This window comes from Trichogramma pretiosum, unplaced genomic scaffold, assembly GCF_000599845.2.
Source record: "Trichogramma pretiosum strain Unisexual culture from Peru unplaced genomic scaffold, Tpre_2.0 scaffold3, whole genome shotgun sequence".
Lineage (NCBI taxonomy): Eukaryota > Metazoa > Arthropoda > Insecta > Hymenoptera > Trichogrammatidae > Trichogramma > Trichogramma pretiosum.
This window is the reverse complement of record NW_019641698.1, coordinates 5,099,767-5,124,101: the sequence shown is the minus strand read 5'-3', so window position 1 is coordinate 5,124,101 and position 24,335 is coordinate 5,099,767. Positions and strand designations below refer to the sequence as shown.

The 24,335-nt window shown below is 39.1% G+C and overlaps 1 protein-coding gene across 2 annotated transcripts in view; it reads right to left on the bottom strand.

Moving 5' to 3' along the window:
- LOC106650930 (opioid-binding protein/cell adhesion molecule homolog) overlaps positions 1 to 24,335 on the bottom strand; it is an 84,739-nt gene that overhangs the window by 7,047 nt on the left and 53,357 nt on the right. For both annotated transcript variants that reach the window (XM_023462364.1, XM_014369207.2), the window contains exon 2: positions 15,738 to 15,835. In XM_023462364.1, the coding sequence (XP_023318132.1) occupies positions 15,738 to 15,835 (98 nt within the window). The remainder of the gene's footprint in view (positions 1 to 15,737; positions 15,836 to 24,335) is intronic.

Below are 24,335 nucleotides of genomic sequence, written 5' to 3'. Positions count from 1 at the left end.
TCGATGAATAAATTACGAAATCGTATAAATGTCTGATTTATTAGATAATCCGATATTTTATCTGTCAAATAGTTACGTTTTTTAAAATCAATCTTTCTTGGGCTAATTGCCAAGAATATTGCTACGCATAGAACATATTTGACATATATTGTTCCAAGACGATAATTCACGGGTTTGGCTAAATTTCAACATCGTATAACACTTTAGCTTAAAAATCATAATTACGTGTAGTTATCGATGGCCTGTTTTAACAGGTTCTAAATGATAATTTTGTACTCGTGGCTATAATAACAACTGTTATAAGCAGATTTGAAATTTGAATAATCACGAATAGAAATTTTGTTAGTTTTTAAGCAGTATCGATTAATCTAAATATCATTTGAAAACATATTTTTAACTGTCATTTCATTTTTTGCATTTACTATAATCATCTTCATCGTTCTGCTTGAGAATGCGAAAAATTTCTTTGAAATTTTCGTTCAAAGTACAATTAAAATAAAAGCGAAGTACATTTCTGAGCACAAGCATTGCATGGGCTCAAAAAAGCTCCTGTTTCTTTATTGGCTCAGGACATTTTACTGCACGCTTCACAAAAAAATGCTCTCCTATACATACACAAACGCCGACGTACAAAAAAGAGAAGAGAGAAAATAAGTGGAAAAGCCGCTGGCTGAAATGAGAAAATGGTTTCATTCGTCTACTGCTGCTACTGCTGCAGGTATGCGTGCGCGCGTAGTCGCGAAAAAGTATATATAGCCCACGCAGCTCTCGGCTTTATTGGAAATAACGAGCCTCTTGCGCACGTGGAGCAACGAAAAGTGTCCAAGATACCCCACGGGATAGCGACGAGGAAGCCAAGGGTGAGAGAATGCAGGCTTCGAACATAATTTTTGTATCTCGACGCTGGTGGACTGCTTTGTGTGACCCACTGAGTTATATCAACGCTGCAGCGGAACTTTGTACTTTTATTACCCTAAAATTACTTTTAAAAACTGGTAATTTTCATGCCACGCGAATTCCTGACTGCATTTACATTAAACAATGAGAGAACTAGCTACTTTACTTTTTTTACTGGACGCACTTGCATCTCTTGTCGAGGACAATAATAATAAAAAAAAAAGAAGGAAGAAAGATTACCTTTTTACTCTATTGTGCTAATGTGCGTACATGTTTAAAAAGACAAATTGGATTCAGTTATTGTTTACGGGTGGGCGGTGTTAATAAGTAAAATTTAAAAAGTTTTTACTCGCCAACAGCTCCGGCGCTAAAAATGCTTTTACTTAAAATAAAAACCATTTGCGATATGTTTTATGGGTTCTCAGCTTTTTAGTATTTTAATTGCACACAATGAATATTTAGATCGAAGTAAAGATTTATATACAATCAGAAGATTGAAATTGTTTATGTAAGTAGTACAAGTCGACGTTAAGTCAAGCAAGACCGGCTTCCTTTCAGTTAAATATTAATGAACAATTTAAATTTTTTTAACGTTACTTTGGTCAACTTAATTCAAGTTATTTATTCTAAATTTACCAAGTGACTTATTCCATAGGTTACAAAAAATATAAGTAAAAAAAAAAGAAAAATTTTTGTGCTCGGTATGGTTTTGCGGCTTGGCGCAATAACAAGTGTATGCGCGAAAGCTGTATTACGTTTCGCGTTCATTTTAATTTTATCTAACCGGAATCGCATCTGTGCGCTGGGGTGTAAATGTAGCATGTACGTATAAACGAGCTGTGGATTATTATTCGAGAACCATTTCAATTCTGTACTTCGAGTTCATGTGTGGTATTCGGTACTTGCTTTCACCTGATTACCCACTTACAGCGCATCTCTCTATTTGGAACTAGCAAAATATCATTACAAATCCAACCTACGTGAGCTAACTTTTCGAATCATGACTCTGATTCGTTGATACTCTAATTTGTAATGAGAATCCCGATTACTTCACATACTCTTGTTTAATGTGCTCTGAGTTATTTATCAAGATTATGATTAAGTTGCGTTCGAATGAATTATTGGGTCATTTTTTAGTCCATATCGGTACAATTGAAACATTTATTTCATTTTTACTGGTTATGCATTGTAACGTCCCGTGAATCGAGCCTGCAGTAAAGCAGCCTTCCAGACTCTCGCGCGCCGACTACCGAGTCAGCCTTCACTACGGCAACCCGGCTATCTCGCGCGCCGACTATCAGAGTCAGCCTGCGCAAATGCAACCCGCTAGCCGTATGGTCTGATCGCGAACGTTTGTCGACAAGTCGATTATATGACGGCTTGTCGAATTATTCAAAAATAATATTCAACTCGAAATATTACTCATTTCTTTCTTTTTACTTGTAAGTAGTTATAACATACAGTTCAAACGTATTATTCATGCGCCGAGCGACCGTTGAGATTCTATTTTCGAGTTTTATTGCTTTTCACACGGACCATATGTACGGCAATAAAACTCGACTTCGTCATCGAAAATTCTCGATCCTTTGTACATGTGGTTTGATGAACAATGTTTTAGGTAATATCACGTAAACAAACTACGCCTCGATGTAGCCATAATTATTATTAAATTCTATTTGTTAAGACGAGTAAATCAACACCAGACTCAACTACCTTCCTAGTTAACGAACCGACTCAAGAGCCGTCGGCTTATTACACTACGATGTGTTAATTATTAATTTAACTACGAAAACAACCTAGTGTAAATCAATATTATCAATGGTTTTTAGTAATTAATGATCTACCTTTAGCTATTGTTTGTTATATTTAAGTTGCGTCAGAACTAATAATTATTATCGGTCATGCATTATATAACTCTATGCTAATTAAACAATTACAACTATTTATTTAATCTAAGTTCAAGTAAATTAATCATCTTCCATTTGTACATTGAAGCACAAATATATTTAGTATAATTAAATGTTAATTCTGAGTTACAAACTCAAGTTACAATTAATATTCATTCGTACGATATTTATACAATTATTAATCTTTATATAACTAAATATACGTGTGCTACAATTATATTATAACATTAATATTGATATCATGAATTAATTAACCATTTTTCTAAGTAACATTATAGCGGAATGTATGAACTATTATTTATAATCATTTTTGTAACTATTTTATAACTATTTATGTATTATGAGGTATCGTTGGAAGGGCAATTTTCCCAGCAATCCAGATTTCCAACTCTTATATTTTTATAAACAATACTTTCCCAGCCTCCTTCATTTAAACATTTAGTTCTCCCATCCTATCAACTCCCACCCCGCGGCGGCGGCTGGCCCGCTCGAGCGGTCCGGCTTTCGTATAAATAGCCCATAGCTAGCCCAGTAAAGTCGTCTATTCGATCAGTCGTCGCTCGATTCTTGAACGAGCAACATCGTAGCTATCCTCGTCCCCAGAGTTAGTTACTCCGTCCTTTTGGACTTGTCGCATAATCCGTTCCTCTCGCCTTCCGACGAACTTCAATCAAGTTACTTCAATAAAGGATATCACTCAATTCAAGAGTAAGTAAAATACATTTGGTATACCTTTCCTTCCGTCAGTCTATGACCCTTCCTTCCGATAACTTTATTCAGTTGCTATCGACATAGGTGTCGTATGCACAGAGTAGTTATCATACATCGTGATTTTATTCAGGAGCTATCGGTTCATTGCCGTATGCCCAGAGTAATCACTCGACTTTCTATAACAATTGTACTCGGCCGCTACCAACACAAGTGCTGTATGCGCAGAGTAGTTGTTATAAACTTCGTGATTCTATTCAGGAGCTATCGGTTCATTGCCGTATGCCCAGAGTAATCACTCGACTTTCTATAACAATTGTGCTCGGCCGCTACCAACACAAGTGCTGTATGCGCAGAGTAGTTGTTATAAACTTCGTGATTTTATCCAGGAGCTATCGGTTCATTGCCGTATGCCCAGAGTAACCACTCGGTTTTCTATAACAATTGTATTCAGCTGCTATCAACATAAGTGTTGTATGCGCAGAGTAGTTGTTATAAACTTCGTGATTTTATTCAGGAGCTATCGGTTCATTGCCGTATGCCCAGAGTAATCACTCGATTTTCTATAACAATTGTATTCAGTTGCTAGCAACATAGGTGTTGTATGCGCAGAGTAGTGTTATAAACCTCGTGATTTTATTCAGGAGCTATCGGTTCATTGCCGTATGCCCAGAATAATCACTCGATCTTCTGTAACAATTATATTCAGCTGCTATCGACATAAGTGTTGTATGCGCAGAATAGTTGTTACAATCTCCGGTGATTTTATTCAGGTGTTATCAGTTTATTGCTGTATACCCAGAGTAGTCATCTCCTCCGACAGCAATTGTATTCAGTGGCTAGCGACCTCGGTCGTATGCACAGAATAGTTGCGGTGCAATCTCCGGTGATTTTATTCAGGTGTCATCAGTTTATTGCTGTATACCCAGAGTAGTCATCTCCTCCGACAGCAATTGTATTCAGTGGCTAGCGACCTCGGTCGTATGCACAGAATAGTTGCAGTGCAACCTCCGGTGATTTTATTCAGGTGTTATCAGTTTATCGCTGTAAACCCAGAGTAGTCATCTCCTCCGACAGCAATTGTATTCAGTGGCTAGCGACTTCGGTCGTATGCACAGAATAGTTGCAGTGCAATCTCCGGTGATTTTATTCAGGTGTTATCAGTTTATTGCTGTATACCCAGAATAGTCATCTCCTCCGACAGCAATTGTATTCAGTGGCTAGCGACTTCGGTCGTATGCGCAGAATAGTTGCGGTGCAACCTCCGGTGATTTTATTCAGGTGTTATCAGTTTATTGCTGTATACTCAGAATAGTCATCTCTTCCGACAGCAATTGTATTCAGCTGCTACCGACGTCCGTCGTATGCGCAGAATAGTTGCAGTGTAAATCTTCGGCGATTGTATTCAGGTGCCATCGACCTCCGTCGTATGCTCAGAATAATCGTTCTTCCAACAAATCAACTACCTATCAGATCTATATCTTACGCTCTAAATAATTGCCATTTCTATCATTTCGACAATCCTTAACGTCGATAAAGTAGAAACGGGCAACTACCTTCTTTACCGACAGCCGCACACTTATCGACTGGTCAGTAAAATCAAGTTGCCTCCACTCTCGCACAATTCTTTCTACACCTATAACCAAGATAATTTGAAAGTGATCTAAGAGGCTAGCGGTTAATGGGCATTGCCTAGACCAATAGACTAAGAGATCCAACGGCGTCATTACAGCATACTAGAAAAATATGGCTTTGGTATTGCGCTACTAATTTCAGTTTATATAGAAGAACACTCGCCATTTCTTTTCCGTACAGTGCCATTTGGATAAAGACTCTACAACATGACTCTCGTGCGAGTCGAGGTACAACTTTAAATTCGCGATCGCGAAACTGCAGAACAGGAAATGGGAAACGAACTGCTGTATGTGTGTGTGTATGTGTGTCGAATGCCTGAAACCATAAATTTCATCCTCAAGTCTATTGAAAATTTTCAATTTTAGATAAAAAGACTTTTCGTTTGTAGAGTTCGAACCCATGTATGTGTGTGCAGTATGTATACAGAAACGTGTAAATATTTGAACAGCCTGATCATACGTATATAACACAGACGGACGTAGGGAATTTTTTGAGTGAGATCGATAAAGATGAAGTTTTTAACAAGATGTTTACTGGCACTGCCAGCTTCGAACGAAGTCTAAAAAGACTTTTGCTGAATGAAAGTTTAATGAATGTACTGCGAAACTTTTCTCTTATCGGCCTTCAACTGAGTAACTACAGACGAGTGTATGAGCTTGTACAGACATCGACCCTACGTAAGTTCAAAAAATTTTTCGTATAGTAATTATTTATTAGAAAAGTTTTAACATTTTTTTCGAAGGCATGTAATTATTTTGTTGTATTCCCAAGTTGGACAAAGTACGAACAAACAACTGTCAGTGGTCATCATCTTCAGATCCATTACTCAATGGTACATAAACCAGTCTCGCGAGCCGCAAGGATGATCATTCACATGAATTGAAATTCGATAATAGGAAGCGCGCATTCATATTCAAGGATGACGTCAGAATGATTATCATCGTCGTCATCTTCGATAATACATCAAAGTGTTTAATTAACTTTGAATCTTGAATTGACCGAGTCGAATGTGTTGCGATGCGATGTATATGCGCGCATAAACTTGGACCAAACCGTATATGCACACATGTACATCTGGCCTCCGGTCTAATCAGTGAATCATTGTTTACACTGCATACGTATATACGCAGATTGCATATACGACTGGCTTGCTACTGCTACTGCTGTTAGTGCAGGGTCGACTCTCCCTTTTCTTCTCGCTCTCGCGAGCACACCGAGTCAAAACGTCACCGGTACTCAAAAGTGTGTATACGCGCACTCGCAAGCCTCGTCGCATATGCTCCTATATACTCACACACAGCGCAGAGAGCTACAAAATCATGCCGACGCTGGTATGTTTGCAGCCAGATAGCTACTAGACCAAACTTGAGTATTCCAGCTCTCTCGTATATGTACGCGCCAGTGTACACAGAGAGGAAGAGAGCTGCAGCAGCAGCGAGAGGCAAGAGGAGTACATCGTGTACGAGTAGGGGCGCCGTTGGTGCTGCAACGCGCAGCAGACGAGTATAAGTGCCGCACCACGAGAAACTCCACACTCGCACAGTTGCACAGTCGGAGAAGAAGATCGAGACTCATAAGCATCACTTGTGCTTACTCGGGTCTCTTCGCTACCACACCAGCGCGACGACTCTCGCTCGCACTCCCTACTATACACTATCTCGAGCCTCGAGATGCACTAATTACCTGCAATTTGGCGCGTAGCCCGGGCCACAAGGTGCCAAGCTAAAACATTCAGCTGTGCATATATGCCGCGCACATACATGCGCAGCATACGACGTGTAGCGCGCACGCACACATTCGTATACACACGGAGAGTAGTCGCAATTGTAAATGTATATAAGTATATACACTCGCGTACTGCAGAGGAGCGCCGAGGCATGTACATGTAGGCCGGGATTTAATTATCTGATAGGGTGACTTGATCTATCTGCGGCGTTCCATCCCCTCGAGGTGCCGGAGAGAAACAGGCAAGGAAGTAAAGAGAGTGGGAGAGAGAGAGAGAGAGAGAGAGAGAGAGAGAGAGACGCACACTCATATACGTATACTATGGCTTAGGAAACGAGCTTCGCATGCTCCATTATCCACGTGCCATGCGTCGCCTCCGGCCATACGAGCATCGCCGTACTGCACCTATTGGTGCAGCTACTACTGCTGCTGCTGCTGCCGCCGTGGTGTAAACCAGCTCCAACCTGATCCCAACGTATCGCGCGCGTAGTAATATACTATATGTGTTCCTTCGTGCAAGCTAACTCGCTTCGAGAGGATAGCTGCTGCTCAAGGAAGGCACGCGGCGAGCCAGCTACACTGCGGAGAAACGTGACGTGCTTCTGCTCGTCTGACTTTTACTACTAATAGCTATATAATCGCTCCTGTCGAGATTCGTGGTAGACGATCTCCTCTTTCCCCCGATCTAGCAGCTCTACTAGTTTGTATAGCTATATAATCGGCGAGCTCTGTGCGACGACGCTCTATTGAATAGCGGCAGAAATAGTACAAGGATCCTCGAGTTCGTCGTTCTCTTACTTGTACACTTGTTGCCAGAGATACATCCGCAGAACAATATAGAGATCTGTAGTTCAGCCGTGACTTGATAATTCCCACCTCTGTAGCTTGTTAAATTACAATTTTCATCATGGAAAAAAAGTTTTGTCTCTCTGCTTGTATGCAAAACCCAAAACTTTCAGGATCACGTCCGACCGAAACCCTCTTGATGTAACGGGTACAAAATCGAATGAAATTAATTCGTGTCCGCATCAGTAATTAACGACAAGTTGGCCGTGGCGCTCGTTTCAATCATCCGTTGTAATAAATCGTCTTAAACGCTAAATTACTTTTTGTCGCGTTGTCCGCGTACGCGCGAGCGGGGCTGATAGATGGCACTCGTATGTATTTCGATACGCTGCTGCCTACGAGCGCAACCAATCCCGACACGCATACGCACATATAGACCCACACGCACATGCCCACACATGCAGGCGAGGAGCACAAAGTTGAGCATCCTCTCTACACCGTTACGTACATCCATATTGCGGACTGCAACGTGCGGTATGTATGTGGCGGTTCAATTTCTGCGTACGCATTTTATACATGCGCTCGCTTTCCGTATAGCATCCTCGATGAAGTTATTCTTCTCCACTGGCTCGCAAAATTCGCTCGTTATTTTTGCAGTGCAGCTCTCTGGCGCGCGCTATGCTTTTTCACGGAGGACAATTTAATTTTACAGCCACTTGTTTTTATTTGCATTCCTAGAGATGCGCGTGGTGGTGCACGTCGAGGGGGAAAAAATTGAGAGAATGATCGAATCATGGCCATTATTACACTGAAACTGGCAACAATTACCGTTGAATCGATGAGCGTTGCTTAAAAAAGTGCACGCCAAGTTCGTTGAAATTTTTTAAATGAGAAGATCGTGGAATTATTATCAAATTAGGACGAGCAAGCTTCGATCGATCCCTACGTGGAGCCTGTACCGAAAAAAATTCGTTGAGAAGGATAAAAATTGCGTTACTTCGAAAAATATTTTAAATTCGCCAAGCCTAAGAATTATTTGACCAGTTTTCGACCGCATCTACTTTCGTTACAGAAAGTCCTTCTGGTCTGTAGTACAGAACATATACCAGCCTTTTCGCATTTATTTTCATTATCGATGCAAATACCTTTACCTTTTCTTTTTCTCAATCGAAGTACAGATACGCGAATGCGAGAGTCCCTTTTTTTGAAGTAAAAAATTTCCCTTTGATGATACGCGAACGTAAAGGGATAACATACGCGGAGTTTATAATCTGCAATTCTATATACGATTGACGTTTACAAATTTCTTTTTTTTTTCATCTTGGGATATAAAGAATAAAACTCTAGTATACTTCGATTTAACTTGAAAAAAGCCAGATCATCTATCAGCGGTGTTCGCACTTTTTCTTTCCACGTAAGCTCTATTCGATTGTCATCGGCCATTTTTCAACGATGCGTGACGTAAAATACATATAGTCAACTTGCAAATCTTCGCATCGTCGAGTTGACGTATTCAGCGTAGAAGGCAGAAATATATCATAATCAACTTGGTATACCATGGAGCACAGCGTTAGATGCACTTGTTGTACAGTTCTGCGACTGCGAGAAAACGCGAATCTAGCCTAATAGGGGTTTCGCCTACGTCTATCCGTGTAACCATTGTTTTTATTGCTGTGTATTTCGACGCAGCGACGACCCCTTCTGCGCTAACTTTACGTTTCCTCGCTGTTGCAGAATGAAACGTGCCCCGAGTGTACGTCTATATAAACTAGATTGGCACGGAGGCTCACGCAAGATATCAATCTCAGGAAAATTCAATTAAAAGAATTGTTCAAGCAAACAAGAACAAAGCTTCAGAGAGAAAAATGGGTACAGCGAGAGCTAGATATGCCTTGGCGTATAGCTTGGCATGCAAATATAAAAGACGACGAAGAAATGCGAGAGTGGAGAATGTATATAGTGTTCAGATGCCGCTCGAACGCTGCAAATCAATGGTTGAACGATGTGGGGGTGCTGCTACTCGAAGAGGAAATCGACGACGGACAGTCCTATTGCTTCGCGCCGCTCCGATTTCGAACTTTATACCAGGAGGATGAACTCGTCCGTAGGTGTGAATTGTGTACACATGCACGTGTATGTATCGCGGTTGCTGATCCTCTCTCTCTTTCTTTCTCTCTCTGCCGATTCAAACACACGGACACACATCCACACACGTTTATTTCATTCGAACGTATACGAATTCAAGAGGCGCGCATTTGTGCAGACTTGCCGCACGATTCTTGATTCCAATTTCCTCGAGTCGCGCGCTTGCTGTACGATCGATTTTTTTCATGTATATATTGTGTGTAGGGACGAAAGAGAGAAAAAGACTGTCACGCGAAATAGCTCAAACAAAGCCAATGACCAGTCAGGGAATCTGTTTTTGTTTTGCACCCGACTGACCAAGCGATAAGTTGAAAACAATAGAGACTCGATCTACTCGTTAAGAGTCGGGGTGAGAAAATCATTTTTATTTTTCATGACATCCTTGTGGGCAACCATGTGTATTTATAAACTTCCGTGCTTCAATATTCAAAATTAGCATCGGAATTGAAATATTCTAAGACGTAAATTTAATTCTTATATGAACGAAAAAGATAAAAATTTGTAAAATGTATCAAAGAAACTTTGGCGAATGTTTGTTGTTTGAAATATTGCATTGCGATCAGATAAATCACAACACGAATATCTCTATTATTTTTAACTTGTCGAGTTTGTTATGATGAGTTTATATGAACAATTTTTTTTCAATTTAAACCTCTATGTTTATCCGTGTAATATATGTGATCGATTTTCCTATATGTTACCTACACTACGACTAAGAAACCGTGAGACGGTTCTTACGAGTACTTACATCAATTGATTTTTTGCAAAAATATCGTTTTCCTTCTGACGTAAAAGTCGATCTCCTTTTTGATGTAAAAAATTTGAATTTTTCCACGAGATCCAAAGATAGTTTAATGTGTATCATTGGAAAGACCAAAAAATTTTCTTCACAAGTATAAATTTGTTTATATATGAACTCTCAAGTTTATGAAATGTCAATTACTGTCTTTTAATCAGACAGCTTCATAAGAGCCCACTAATTTTCGGAACTTTAAAGTCAAATATCTCAACATTTTCTGTGCGACACGGAAGATCTGAGGTGACCACTCGATTCAACGCATTCTAATTCATTGAAAAAGTTTTATCTTGATTCTGGACCCGATGCGCCAGAAACCCCTTAACCTAGTCATAGCTATTACTGCTGATAGAGTTTAAATATAATCCAAGTAACTCGTAACATCTCCAAAACCTTGAACCAAACTTCTAAAAGTACTTTGAACTCAAAAGCAACTCTCACTCACATATAGTATGTTTTATACTTTAATTTCTTGCTTGTTTTAAATTATTAAGCCCATTATACTATTTCAGAGATTGTTTTGAACATTATAAAATAAATGTGTTATTTTTTCTGGTATATATAATAGTTCAGATCAGATGCAGTAGATTACCTCTGAGCTAATTTTTCCGACAAATACAGAATTTTCGAAAATTTTAACTACCGGAAAAAATGTTTCATTGACAAGTAGATTTCCAAAAATAATGTTTCTGACATTCTTCAGTTAAATCTCCATCAGACTCAGAAATAACTTTTTCAAAAATGTTGATGAAATCAGGACCTCTGGCCGAATGAAACTAAACATGTTCATTAAAGTGACTAGGTAAAAATGTTTCTACCCAGTCGATTTGACAAAGAATCGGATATGTATTACGAGAGACAAAGCAAGCCATCGCCGTTGCATGAAAGAGAAAAGCTCACACCTCCTTTACGAGTTGACGAGCTTGCTCTATATTTCTTTTTCCACGTGACTACTGCCGAGTGTATATAAAACGCGCTGGAACAAAGCTCGGCCGCACGAGGAAAAATAACAAACGTTCGTCGTCACGTGTCGTCTTCCTCTCCACGCGCGCGTAAACGAACACGCCCATGCAAGCACGAGTTTGCTCATATACGTATTCAGCTTTCTCTTAGCGCGCTTCATCCTGTTATACTATGCGGACTCCTTATCTTTCCTTTCTAAGTGTGCATAGCTTCGTTTTCGCTTTTTCTCTCATATTCCTTGTAACCTCACCAAGTGTGGTTGAATCAACTGACCATATACTGAACTAGAAAAGAATATCAGTCAAGAATATAAAAAAATCATTCATTCTTATCTTGAGCTGGATACTCCGGCAATTTCGTTAAAATAACAAATTCTTCCCCTTTTTCATTTAATGCGTACTTTTGGAAAGGATATTTTAAATGTGAAAACGATAGCATAGCCAAGTGACGATGCGTTTAAAGACAATTTTTTACACCTGTTAGAGGATTCTTTGAGGAATTTATTTTCTGTTTTCTACCGAAAATTACACGAGTAAAAATGCACAGTCAGACTTGATAATAAACTTTCGGATTCCGCAAACAACTTTGTCTTGTACTAATGAATTCTATAAGAGTAAGCAGTGTCCCAGGATTTACTTTGCAAAGGGTTTAAATTTAATTAGTAAAAACGTGTGAAAAAGCTACTTCTAAATTGACTCCTGTGCGAATTCCCTAACATTATTCCTATTTTCTAGAGACGATGGTTAAACTTATATCATATAAAGCCACGATCACGTAAAGTCAGTTTTTATCTTTAGCTTTGCTGCAGAGTCATAAAGCGTCTGCCCTATAAGGACCGCCTTCCATGGTGAAATTTCAAAGTTTTCCTTCCATAATATACTATATATGGACTTTATAACACACTTTCTCATATCTATATAGTGTAAGTGTGTGTGCAGGACGCAGACAGGTTCTACCCTTTTCTCTCTCTCTGTCTCTCTCTTTCTGCTGCTTGCGAGCTCCATTTTAATGACAATGCTTTTGACATTCCTACACGTTTTTGCGAGAAAATAAGCTAGCTTTCTGTGCTATTTTCTAACCTATGAATTATTGTTTTCCACGTTGCCTAGGATAAGGTCGCACTCTACATACATTCAAGAAAGAGAATTAAGTTCATGAACGAGCTAACATAACTTCACGCGTAATGAGGTGAATCGGCCGATGCTGGCGGATGTTGGTAATGATGCCTATAGAAATGTATACGTACGTACGAAGAGAGTAATAGAATCCGTATTTCCTTTTATTTTCCCTGCATTATTTTACGCTTTGAAGAATATTTATTCTTTTGTAAAATAATTTAGTTTGTTCGAGCATATAAATGCCGAGTATTCAGTGTTTTGTAAATAGTGCTGCTGCACGCGTTGCAGAGAGGTCGTATCAAAAAACAGTTATTATGAATTGCAGTGTTACTACGGCACTATGCAAAATGTGCGTCTGTTAATGTTGCCATATGTACCAGCACGTATCTGCGCTTCCACACGTACGAATACATGTGAGATTTGTGACGCCGAACTTTATAATACAAATATTTGCTGTAAATTTCATACGATGCTTGCATAAATGGTTCGCGCAGAGAATGTAACGAACTGACAAACATACTTGTGTGTTGCGTGTTTGAGTAGCGTCGCTAGAAAGAACATCAACTTTTGTTTAAATTCGAGTTTCAAAGGATTGTGAATCGAAAATCAAAATAACAAAAAAATCATATGTTTACCTCCGAGAGAAAGAGAGAACATATAAAGCTATAATAACAAAGTACTAAAATCTTTGACTCTTGGCTAATATACCCGTTGAAAGAGCGGAGTGAGCAGTGGAAAGACTTATACAAGAGAAACTTGAGTGGTTTGTCGAGTAAACTGCCGGTGGCGGTTTCAACGAGCAGCACTCGTATCTATACATAAGATACATACTATACTCATGACGGTCTGTTATAGTAACACCAGAGCCCCTCTCTTTATATAATACATATAGTAGCCACATAGGTGCTAGGTGAGATATAACACGAAATCCCACCGAAAAAGCTCCACCATTATCGACTCTTAACGTTGGAAAAAAATCCCTTGGGCTTTAGCAACGTGCACGTTCAGTCGAATGAAAAGGTCAAAAGCTGGCTTGAATTATCCTGAACCATTTTTTGTATATCCATTATAATTTTTATCTCTTGTACATAAGTATTGCGTAACAAAACCCTTTAGCGAAGCTTTTCATTTTTAAATGACCATCGCGCGTACAAAAATACTCGTATTATATGAAAAATGCAAGTTTTAATTTGCATTGTTAACGGACGCAACGCTTGAACCAAGATGCGAGCCGGACATTTCTCATAGAGCACGAAAGAATAAGCTAAGAAAAGAAATTTCTGAGTGAGCTTTCAAAGTAATAAAACTAATAATGAAACTTGAAATCTGTTAGGCTACATGCACGTGCTGGAGCAAAGGACAGTCTGCGCAATAAGGGTCTTGTGCTTACGAAAAAAAAACACACCTCATTGGATGCGGCGAAAAAAAACACAGCAGAATAAAAACGCAACAAATTTCGATTCGGTGTGTTTTTTTTTCGCGGCATCCAGTGAGCTGTGTTTTTTTTCGCGGCATCCAATGTGCTGTATTTTTTTTCATGGCATTCTATGAGGTGTGTTTTTTTTCGCAGCGCTCCGATGAGGTGTGTTTTTTTTCGCAGCGCTCCGATGAGGTGTGTTTTTTTTCGCAGCGTTCCAAAGAGGTGTGTTTTTTTTCATGGTATCCAAAGAGGTGTGTTTTTTTTCACGGCGCTTCGATGATGTGTGTTTTTACTCGTAAGCAACGGCGTTATAATGTAAGCTTTCACTTCTGGAAACGAGTTTGCGGGTGTGCATAACTATACATGACGCCTCTCAAATTGAGAGCGATGATACTCATATAGACGCGAGAGGTGAGAATATCCTAAGCCCATTCGACTCGATGATCAAATCCTCAATATATATATCTTTTTTATACACGCGCCCATCTTTCGGTAGAACTTTTATATCGCATATTCCGGCTGTCGATCAAGGGTATTGACTTTCAACTGTATACAATTTGCGTTGAAAAAAAGGTGCACAAGAATATGTTTCTAAAGCCAATCGAGCTGCTAAAGATTTTATTGCGCGTAAAAATCTTATTCATAGACCGTGTCTTTCAAACATGCAAGAAAAAACTCGGTTAGCGAGCGCGAACAAAACACCCACGTACGATAAAATCAAATTGCCTATTAGCGGAGAGAGTAATATGAGCTATACATTCACGAGCTTGACTCAGTATTAAGCTCTCTACTGCAGTTCAACAGTTCAATTTATATTCAAAATTCTCGCTCCCGTGTAATTAAGTTAATGGATCTTTTGAAATGCGCGGGAAAACAGACTCTTGGAATGTTTAAATTGAAGTCAGAAAGAAGAACCTGAATTTTATGCACTCGTAGGATATTTTAAAACGCTTATTACTAGAAAAGTACACCTTCGCTTATCAAGTTTAGCCTTAAAAATTCAAGTAGCGACGCATATTGGTGCGAGCCACGTCTCGAGCTTAAAATCGGACTTTTTGGACTTACTCGGGTTGCGCTGTTACAGAGGGGCAGTATGAAATTTTTTTTTGAAATTAATTGATTCTTGAAAAAGTAAACAGAATCTTGTAGCAAAAAATCAATAGGATACCTTACAATTCGATTAAAGCTCGTCTACGATATATCTATACAAACACATTTGTCGTCGTCGTCGTCTTCGTCGTCCTCCAGTCCCGGTGGAAAGCTTTGCCTTTTTCGCGCTTGACCGAACAATGCTATAGGACGAAAATACACGCGAACGCGTGCGCCCAACCATTGGATACCTTAGTGCTGAGCAATCGAAGTGCTCAAGAGCTTTAAGTACCACTTTTCACGCCTCGTTGACGTTGCCATCGTCGTCGTTATATTGTCGTCGTCGCTTAAAAGGAAAGTTTCCCCAGCTCGACGGGCTTTGCTCGACGTATATATTCCAGATGTGTATGTGTGTGTGCCACCCGCGCGAGCAATACACTCGAGCGCCGGCCGATGTTAAGTTTCGGGGGGATTTTCGATATTTTTTGGAAAAAAGTAAAAATAGCGCGTACAATTGGGTGCGATAGATATTTTTATGTCGTGCTTACTTTGTAGTTTGACAAGTCCTCGACGACGCAAGACAGTACAGCCTCCCGCCCCACTGGGATGGTCACGTTCGATATTGCCATAGCAAATGTTGGTCCCTCTGTAACATACGATTATGGTTGTGAAGTTTTCAGTCAGCAAAATCATGATCGTATTTGACACTTGTTTTTAAAATTTCTCAAAGTCCGACACAGAAATTTATAATCAAAACATTATTAATACTATATCATGTAACAAAAAAAATTATGCAAATGTAAATAATAATCGTCTCATCTACTTCAGAGAATCAATGAAATGCCGGTCAACACAGGTAATTGGTAAATCTCAAAGTTGTATTATTGATTTCGATTACATATGTCCATCAATCGATTCACAGCATATACTCGTGCTGTTACATAATTTGTTACTGATACATCAATAATGCATATTTCCATTAATGAATATAAGCTACAAAATTGTATCTGAAATGGACCATTAGTCGGATAGAGCGGTTAAAGTCATGGTCGTACGTATTTGCTGCATAGCGAAGACATATTTAGTATAGGCTCCATCATTACTCATTATGCTATTACAGCTAGCTTAAGATAATCTCGTTAGTGGCTTAGCCATTCCACCGAGTTATAAACATTTACGAAATCGATGAAATCAAAAATCACTTTGAAAAGCTCACAGAGATATTCTAAAATCAGAGTTAAGATAAAGCGGCTGGTATGTGCCAAAATAATACACGCAAACGACGCTCCAATCGCTCCGAGACCAATGCGATGATCGGAACTTAAGTAAAGACGTGGTCCTGTGTAAGGGTAGCTTGCATAGAGGTAGATAAGAGCCAATCCCAATTACACGTCGACGGTTCTCGTAGATATATGCATACACAGTCGCACACACATACATGCTATACTTGCCTGTGCCTAGGCCGAGAGAAGCGGATCATTGATTATTGACTTCATTTCGATTAGCCTATATACTAGTGACGAGAGCTGCTGCTGCACAGGAATGAGCTCTTGTTTCTATATATATTTCTAACTACGTGTATATATACTGTACCACTGTGTGCTTGCATACAATGATGAGAGGTAGAGAGACCACGAGCTCGCGCTCCACTGCCAAATGTCAGATACTTATGCTCCGCAATGCCTATTCATCGTCAGAAACAGAGTTTCCGTAGGATCCTTTGGTCGTACACTCACGTATACTCGTCGCCACTGCCGTGCGCTCCATTGCAGCCGATCGTTCGGTCGATTTTTCTTTTATTTCTTCCCGTTACAGACCTAATGACAGAGCTTAATTGGGGCCAAAAGTACGTTTGCCAATCGCAGATATTCGATCGTGACGCAAGGGAATAAATTGAGCATTCGAATCAGTGAATTAATTATAATTTCGAAAAAACATTCACGTTCGCGCATTTAAAAAGTCGAGATGCAAAATCTCATGAACATAATTAGTTAAAACTTGAAATTACACTCAAATCAAGGCCTCGTATGAAAATGGCTCTTTGCTCGAAAGTTGAAAATACTTTTTGTTACTCAAATTCTTGCCTCGCAAAAAATCTAGAAAATAAATCCGTCCTGATGATTTTAATTAATTCAATTTCAAGATTCGCGCACTCAGTTCACTACCCTGACACATAAATATTTTACAAAAAAGTAACGCGATTATCTCGTTTCCTTCGACGGACGCATACATTTTCTCTTTGACAAATTGTAGAACAAATTTTACACCTGCTAACTAGATTAATCAATGCTTCCATTTTTATTTTGCTTCCAATTTTTACCGGGTGTCTTTGCTAATCTGATTATTCATGATAAATCAGATAAGTTGTCGGTTTTGGATAAAATCTTCATTTATATCGTAGCTTAAATCCTCGCCATAATTTCACCCATTGAAACGTGTTTCAATCCTCGAACGCATAAAGACGATACGCTGCGAGCACGAGAATGAGAAAAATACTCGCAATAGCAGCGATCGAAGCTAGCCTAATAAATACTACTTCATGTAAGTCCTGATGTATTAATTTAATTTATTGTTATACCGAAGAAATTTAAAAAAGAACCAAGAAAATAAAGTTGTTTAAGATTAAAATTAAATTCAAATTAAAGGTTATGAAGAAAAAGTCGACTCGACACTTTCAATATCTCTCATATCAAAATAATTATGCGTATCGATAAACCACTAGTAGTGGTCTCCTTAACATTAAAATTTAGTTTAAATAGTTCAAGTACAATATGCCTGTACGAGACATAAGAGAAACTGCCGAGTAATTCGTTTCGACGCGTGTAATTTTGCTCTCTTTGTCATCTTTCAAGCTATGTGACGTTCAAACTTTAAACTGATTATCGAGGACAAAATTTTAATGACACCCCCTCACTGGTGTACGTGATAATGTATAGGTAAATAACACTTTGTATAGTTTTTTAAAGTCTACGTAACGAGTTTACTTTTTACCCTCAGAGTTTTTCTCAAAGGGTAGCTTGTACTCACCAAAAGCTGAGACGACGTACCCTTAACGAAATTAAAGAAGTTAGCTATATGTTGTAGGCGCATCGAGCATTTTGAGAAATATTTTATGATCCTGGCAGAGGCTGTTTTCCTGCACTTGCATTCAATATTTTATTGCTGGAACTAGTACAAATGAGCCAAAGGGATTTTTTTCACGGAACATAGGCGAAATCCGGACAAATAAAAACTTTTATTTCACTGACTTCTTGTTAAGATTTCTTAGAGTAGTTTATTCAAGCCTTGGATACGTCACAGAATCTTATGCAAAGTAACGCCGTTACGAATCTATACATAGCTACATTTAACGAAAGCGGGCTTTAGCTCTGAATAGACCCCCTGTCGTGACAGAGAGAAAGCTTCTAATTAGATGCAAAATTACGCCTCATATTTTAGCGGATTAAAAAGCCGACGAGAGATACATTGTTCATAGCTTTTTCGAACCCCCCGTTTTCGTTCGCTTGCATAATTCGAATGTAATTTCGAGTCGCAGTCGTCGACGCACGTATAAAAAAAATAAAATGAAAAGGTAAACATTTGTATAGAAACGTAGAACGTCGAATTAATGGGAACAAAAAGTGCATAAGCTGTCTTCGAAAGCCCGGGAATTAGCGAGCGCTGTCTTTATCGCCGCTGGACGCGAGTCTATATTTTTTGTTTACATTATTTAACTGAATGCCAAAAATGCTGTGCATCAGTGACTCTGACAAAAGACGAGGTTGCTGTTGTTGCAATGCTGTATACACGATTCTATTATTGAAGCCTAGTGCCTACCTCGACATTTCGTTGTTTGCCACTTCCTGTGTATGTGCTTGCAGTCCTGGTTAGTCACTTTTTTGAACTCCATACATGCTAGTGTGCGCATTGACTTTCGTGTAAATAGAAAAATACCGAGAAGAAAATTCGTGGTCGAGCAGTGAATATTGCATTGCATCTTTCATTTTTCACTTTTTTTGTGCCCATTCTGTTGCGCACGACAGAATTTTCATATTAGTTGGACGATGATGGTGGGGTTGGTCAGTGATCGAAAAGTTTCTTTTATGTACTCGATCGAAAGAAAAATTGCTCGCAAAGTTAAGTAGCCCGTCTTAGTCGAGAAGGGTAATTTTTATTTATAAAACTCATGCATCATAATTACGTTTCGACACTTTTGTAGTTACTATTTACGTGGCTTGTGTAATTTCTTAAAACCAAGCCCCACCGAGGGGAAAAAAGTTTGAGCCTAAACAAAACTTTCATCTTATCAAAAATAAGCTCTTTCCTCGAGTACGAGAAGACAAAAGCAACGTTAAGAAAAAGGAAAATGTGCGCAACTTCAAGACGAGTTGGAAGACAGTGAAAGAGAGAGAAAAAAAGAGCCAGGTTGCGCACAAGCAACGCTTTTCGCGTGATATTTAAGCTCATCATCGCGCTCAGCGTGCACTTTTTGCATCTCAACTTTCACCTTTGTAGAGAAGGCAGTATCGCGTAGTACTCGCGTTCGCTTGAGCTTCAGAACAGGGGGTGGCTAGTGAGAAAAAGTATATAACCTCCGGACTCGACGTCCCTCACTACGTCGCGGGAGGAAGCTCTAGGGTCTTGCAGTCTTTTTAACGCAAGCGTGTCAACGAGAAAAGAAGGAGATTGCTCTTCATCGTCGTGCAGCTCGCTCTAATGGTGGAACGGTGGTAGCCCTTCGACAATCTTGCGCTAACTGTAGCCTCGGATAATTTCATTGCTTAACGACTGAGGCAAATGCCTTTACGAGGAGAGAAAAATTCACTGATACTGCCCTTGAGCAAAATAATAGGCGCGCCCTACTTGTGAACCGGTACTTCAAGGCATTCTTTTATTTTTTCAAAATCGACTCGAACTTCTGCAAATGTACCCGAGAGAACTTTTTTCTTTTAGCATTTAAGAAATATGATGGTAAGAAACGATGTCGAATTTCAATTAAGTAAATGTTATCTTTCTTTTTTTTTTATGAAAAACAAACATATTTTTATAGACGTTATTCAACTCTTCAGAGATCGGCGCAACTTATTTTTCATGTTTAATTACGTTTACATTAGGCAAAAAAATGTACAATTGTCATATATCTTAAAGAGGCCATTTACTGGACAAAAGCAGCCAATCACTGGACAAAATACCCTAAAACTTATCTAACCTGCTCAAACATCAAGAAAACATGTATTTATTTTTAACTTACTACATTTTTAATGTAAAATTTCAATTGGAAGGAATTTTTTAATTTAAATTCAATAACATCGGTGTATTCGGATTTATGGTTAAAAGGGTATGAACTTAGTTCATATACAAGAGAGGATCTTTGATTCGATGTTCAAACATTTTAGACTTATACAATTATTTTTACTTTGCCACTTGCAGATTTACTCATAAAGATACTTGCCACTAGTGGTGAAGCCCTTCACCGTCAAGCCTAGGCAGATTTTAATGTGATAAAAATATTAAAAACATTTAAATTTGAGTATCAAATGAAATCTTTGTATATTTTTATTTTGAAGATAATATATATGATTGCAATTTCATGTATTCTTTATATAGTTTGTATTAAAATAAGAAATAAATTCAAACTTATACATTAATTTTCAAAGATAATTTCATGTAAAAGTATCTTGAGTAAAATAATATTATATAGGTTTTTTGTCAGAGTACCACAGCTAATTTTGTTGAAATATATATAAAGCACGCGTAGTAATGTGACGGACAGGTAAAATTAAAAATTAAACATGTAAAAAACTGGATTTTTTTACATTTAGATGTAAAAATATTAAATTGGGAGATGTCGCAAGTGTATACAAAAAAAATTAATAAATTCTTTCAATCGTTAAGTTTCAACACTACTTGCATATTCTTAACTCGTCTGCACAGTGTGCGTAGCAAACCCCTATGTAAGTTACTAAAAAATAAATAAGTACGAGAGGGAGACACAACACAAGGTGAGCGGATGTTACTCTCTTTTCTCTTGCCGATGCACTGAGTATTTTGGCCTGTGCTGTAAAATGGCGTCAAGCCCGGGGGCGATGCACTCGAGATTAGAATTTAAAATTCCGCGCGTGCACCTAGTGGCTCGGCAATTTTTACTTGACTTCCAACTACGTACATATTATATGCACTTTCTCTTTTACGTAAACTTGGCACGCGTGTAAGATGGCGGTCTAATTGCTTCGATGCTCAAAAATAAAGATGCTAAATAGAAAATGGGATAATTATGAAAATTTTAACTTGTACTTTGCTACTTGCTCGAGATGCTGCTTAAGTCGTAGCTACTTTTGTCCGAAAAAATATGATACTGAATTTTTAATCGATGAGCTAGCTGCCAAGAGTCTTTGCCAGTTGATGAAAAGCTTAATAGACATTTAATGCAGTCAGAAATTCATTTTTTCGAGAGTTGAAAGTGAAGATGCAACAATCAATAAAATGTTGAATGCATCATCAAAAATATCAGCTTTTTCCGCATATTTGCGTGACAATTAAGACTGTTTGGGTAAAATAATAATTGAATGCTATTGCGAAGAGTAATATTATGCACTTAGCCCGTTATTTTAGAATACAAATTCGTATCAGCTTATCTTTGTGCGGGTTTTGTTTTACCCATTTTCTCGGACGATTTGTAATTAATCTGAATTAATGTACAAGAGAAATTCATAATTAGAAACCCATGTACACAATCAGAAGCTGAGATAAATGTGATATTTGGGCTTGGGTAAACAAAAAGAGGTGATGCAGGGGAAATGGACATACATACACAGTCCCAGGTTTGCTTGAGCCGCGTGTACACAGGATAGAGTGAGAAACGATATTAATGGTCGGTGTGATACGAAGTGCGATATATATCTTTATTCGGATTTACTTCGGTGCTGTGGTTTGGCTACATTTATTTGTTGTAATTAATCATCGAACGACTTCGTGGCTGCGTATGTTGTACATACAGACACCCACCCACATGCACACGCTACACATGTACTACACCAAAGCTTGATTGTCATTTGTGTATAATTCGAGTGTTTACTGTTTACTTGTTTTGTCCTAGCTGCAGTTTGGCTAGCTACGGATTAATGATATAATGCGGCCACTACCCGGCACTATCACTGCCGTCTAGAGCAACAACAAAAATACGATGGCATACATAGGAATTTACGCAGGCTTTTCGCTTTCATCTTCCTGAAAAACAAGCGATAAATTTTCGAATTTGAATTATAAAACGAAATCGTATTAATTTAGTGAAGGCAAAAGACTGTTCGAATCAAAGTTAAATTGTTTTTACCGGCTTCCTCATGACGAAAATTATAGGACTCAGGTCAAAGCTAAATAGACAGTACCGGGGCGAGAATTCATCGGCGTGATCTCTCCCCGTGTCATAAACAAACACGCCCAAGAAATACAATTGTCCATGATACGTATAATATGAGCGTGGATATGCTAAATCCCCCGCACGTGCGTTCTTTAAATCAGAACAAATTAATCCCAACGTTCGAGGTTGACAATCGCTCGGCACAGACGCCTCAGACACAATATAAAGCGAACAATCGAGTTTCCATTACAGACATACGTGGACTTTTGCACATTAGCCGCGGCTCCGCAATGTTTGCGAGATATGTATGTATGCAGTCGTGCGTCATGGTCCGGCTTGCGTTCTAGCTTAGCATTAATGAACGAGCTTGCAGCAATTGCAATTCCACATAACGCGCATCACTTTTATATATATACGGCCGCACATACCAAAGAGCAGCAGCAGCACCGGCCGCGCGCCCAATGAAAATACCATGCGTACACATGCGCACACTTGCGGTAGGGATCGCGCGACGCGACCATAAACGAAGCGCGTGATAAATCAATTATCGAATTAGCGAGATTATTGTGGGAGTTCTCTCTGCCGACTACTATAGGTATAGTGCTCGGTATGGAGCATGTTTGCACGGCTACCTATGCACCTTCGCGCTCGCTCATTTACATGGCGCACACACACACACACACATACACACTCGCATGGAATTGTGCTAGCTCCGAATGCTTTACGCGTGGAAATCGCAATTGTTCGCGACCATAAATCGTTGATGCTATCAAAGCAGCGTGCACGTAAGCTCGACTCTCTGTGCGCGCTCTCGAGAGTCGCACTCGTAGGTCTCAAACACACACACACGTACAAACACACTCACACATCCGCAAACGTACACATACAGTGGCGTTACCACATTCAGTGTCAACAACGCGCTCCACTTTCGACTTTTTCGAGAGTTCACGCGTATTTTCATCTTTATTAAAGGCGTATATCATTGCCGAGGAAGAAAGCACTGCGACTCGTCCGTGGCCATTTAAGTTTCTCGCTATTTCAACGTCGTGTAATAATCTTTTGCGGCGCGCACCTTGACTGGAAATTCAATCTAAATGTTTGCGCCCGCCTCGGCATGTCTTTAAAACTAGCCGCAGCTTGATCTAGCGCGTTCCGAGCGACTGCGCGATCGGCAGGCCCGATAAGGCCACTAATGGAGTACTTTCAAATGGTACGTTTAATAAGTCGCGGGCTTTCCTAGCGATAGCATTTTATGGGACGGTAATTGAAAAAATCGTCCTGTTCATTGGTTTGAAAAAATCTTTGTTTAATAGAATTACTCGTGCTTCTTTGAGTTATTCAATTGAATTTTTCGAGAGGGGAAACACCGTGTGGGTACCTATATATGCACAGCCTCCCGAGCACATCCACGCTGCTGCCTCTGCATGCGCAGGCATGTCAAGGCAATCTAGTTTTCACAACGTATACATTTTAACTGGGTAAAAATACTAATTGCTCGAGCCATTAATAATCAATTCGCGTACGCGAAAGAGGGAGAGGAGGAGACAGAAAATAGTTTGACCATTAACGATTACCATCGTAAATTTGCATTTTTCAGCGATTTTTTTGGCCTGAGCGAACGTAAAAGTATTGATTTTTTGGTGATTAGTCAAGCTCCTGTCAGCGAGATGAACGAGAACTGATTTATAAATAAAGAAAAATGAATCTCTTAATTAGGCTATAGTTTTCTTCGACCATGAACAAAATAGCATTTGAATAATTAACTTACCAGTGAAATAAATTAAGTTGCGTATTAGTTAATTTAGAATTA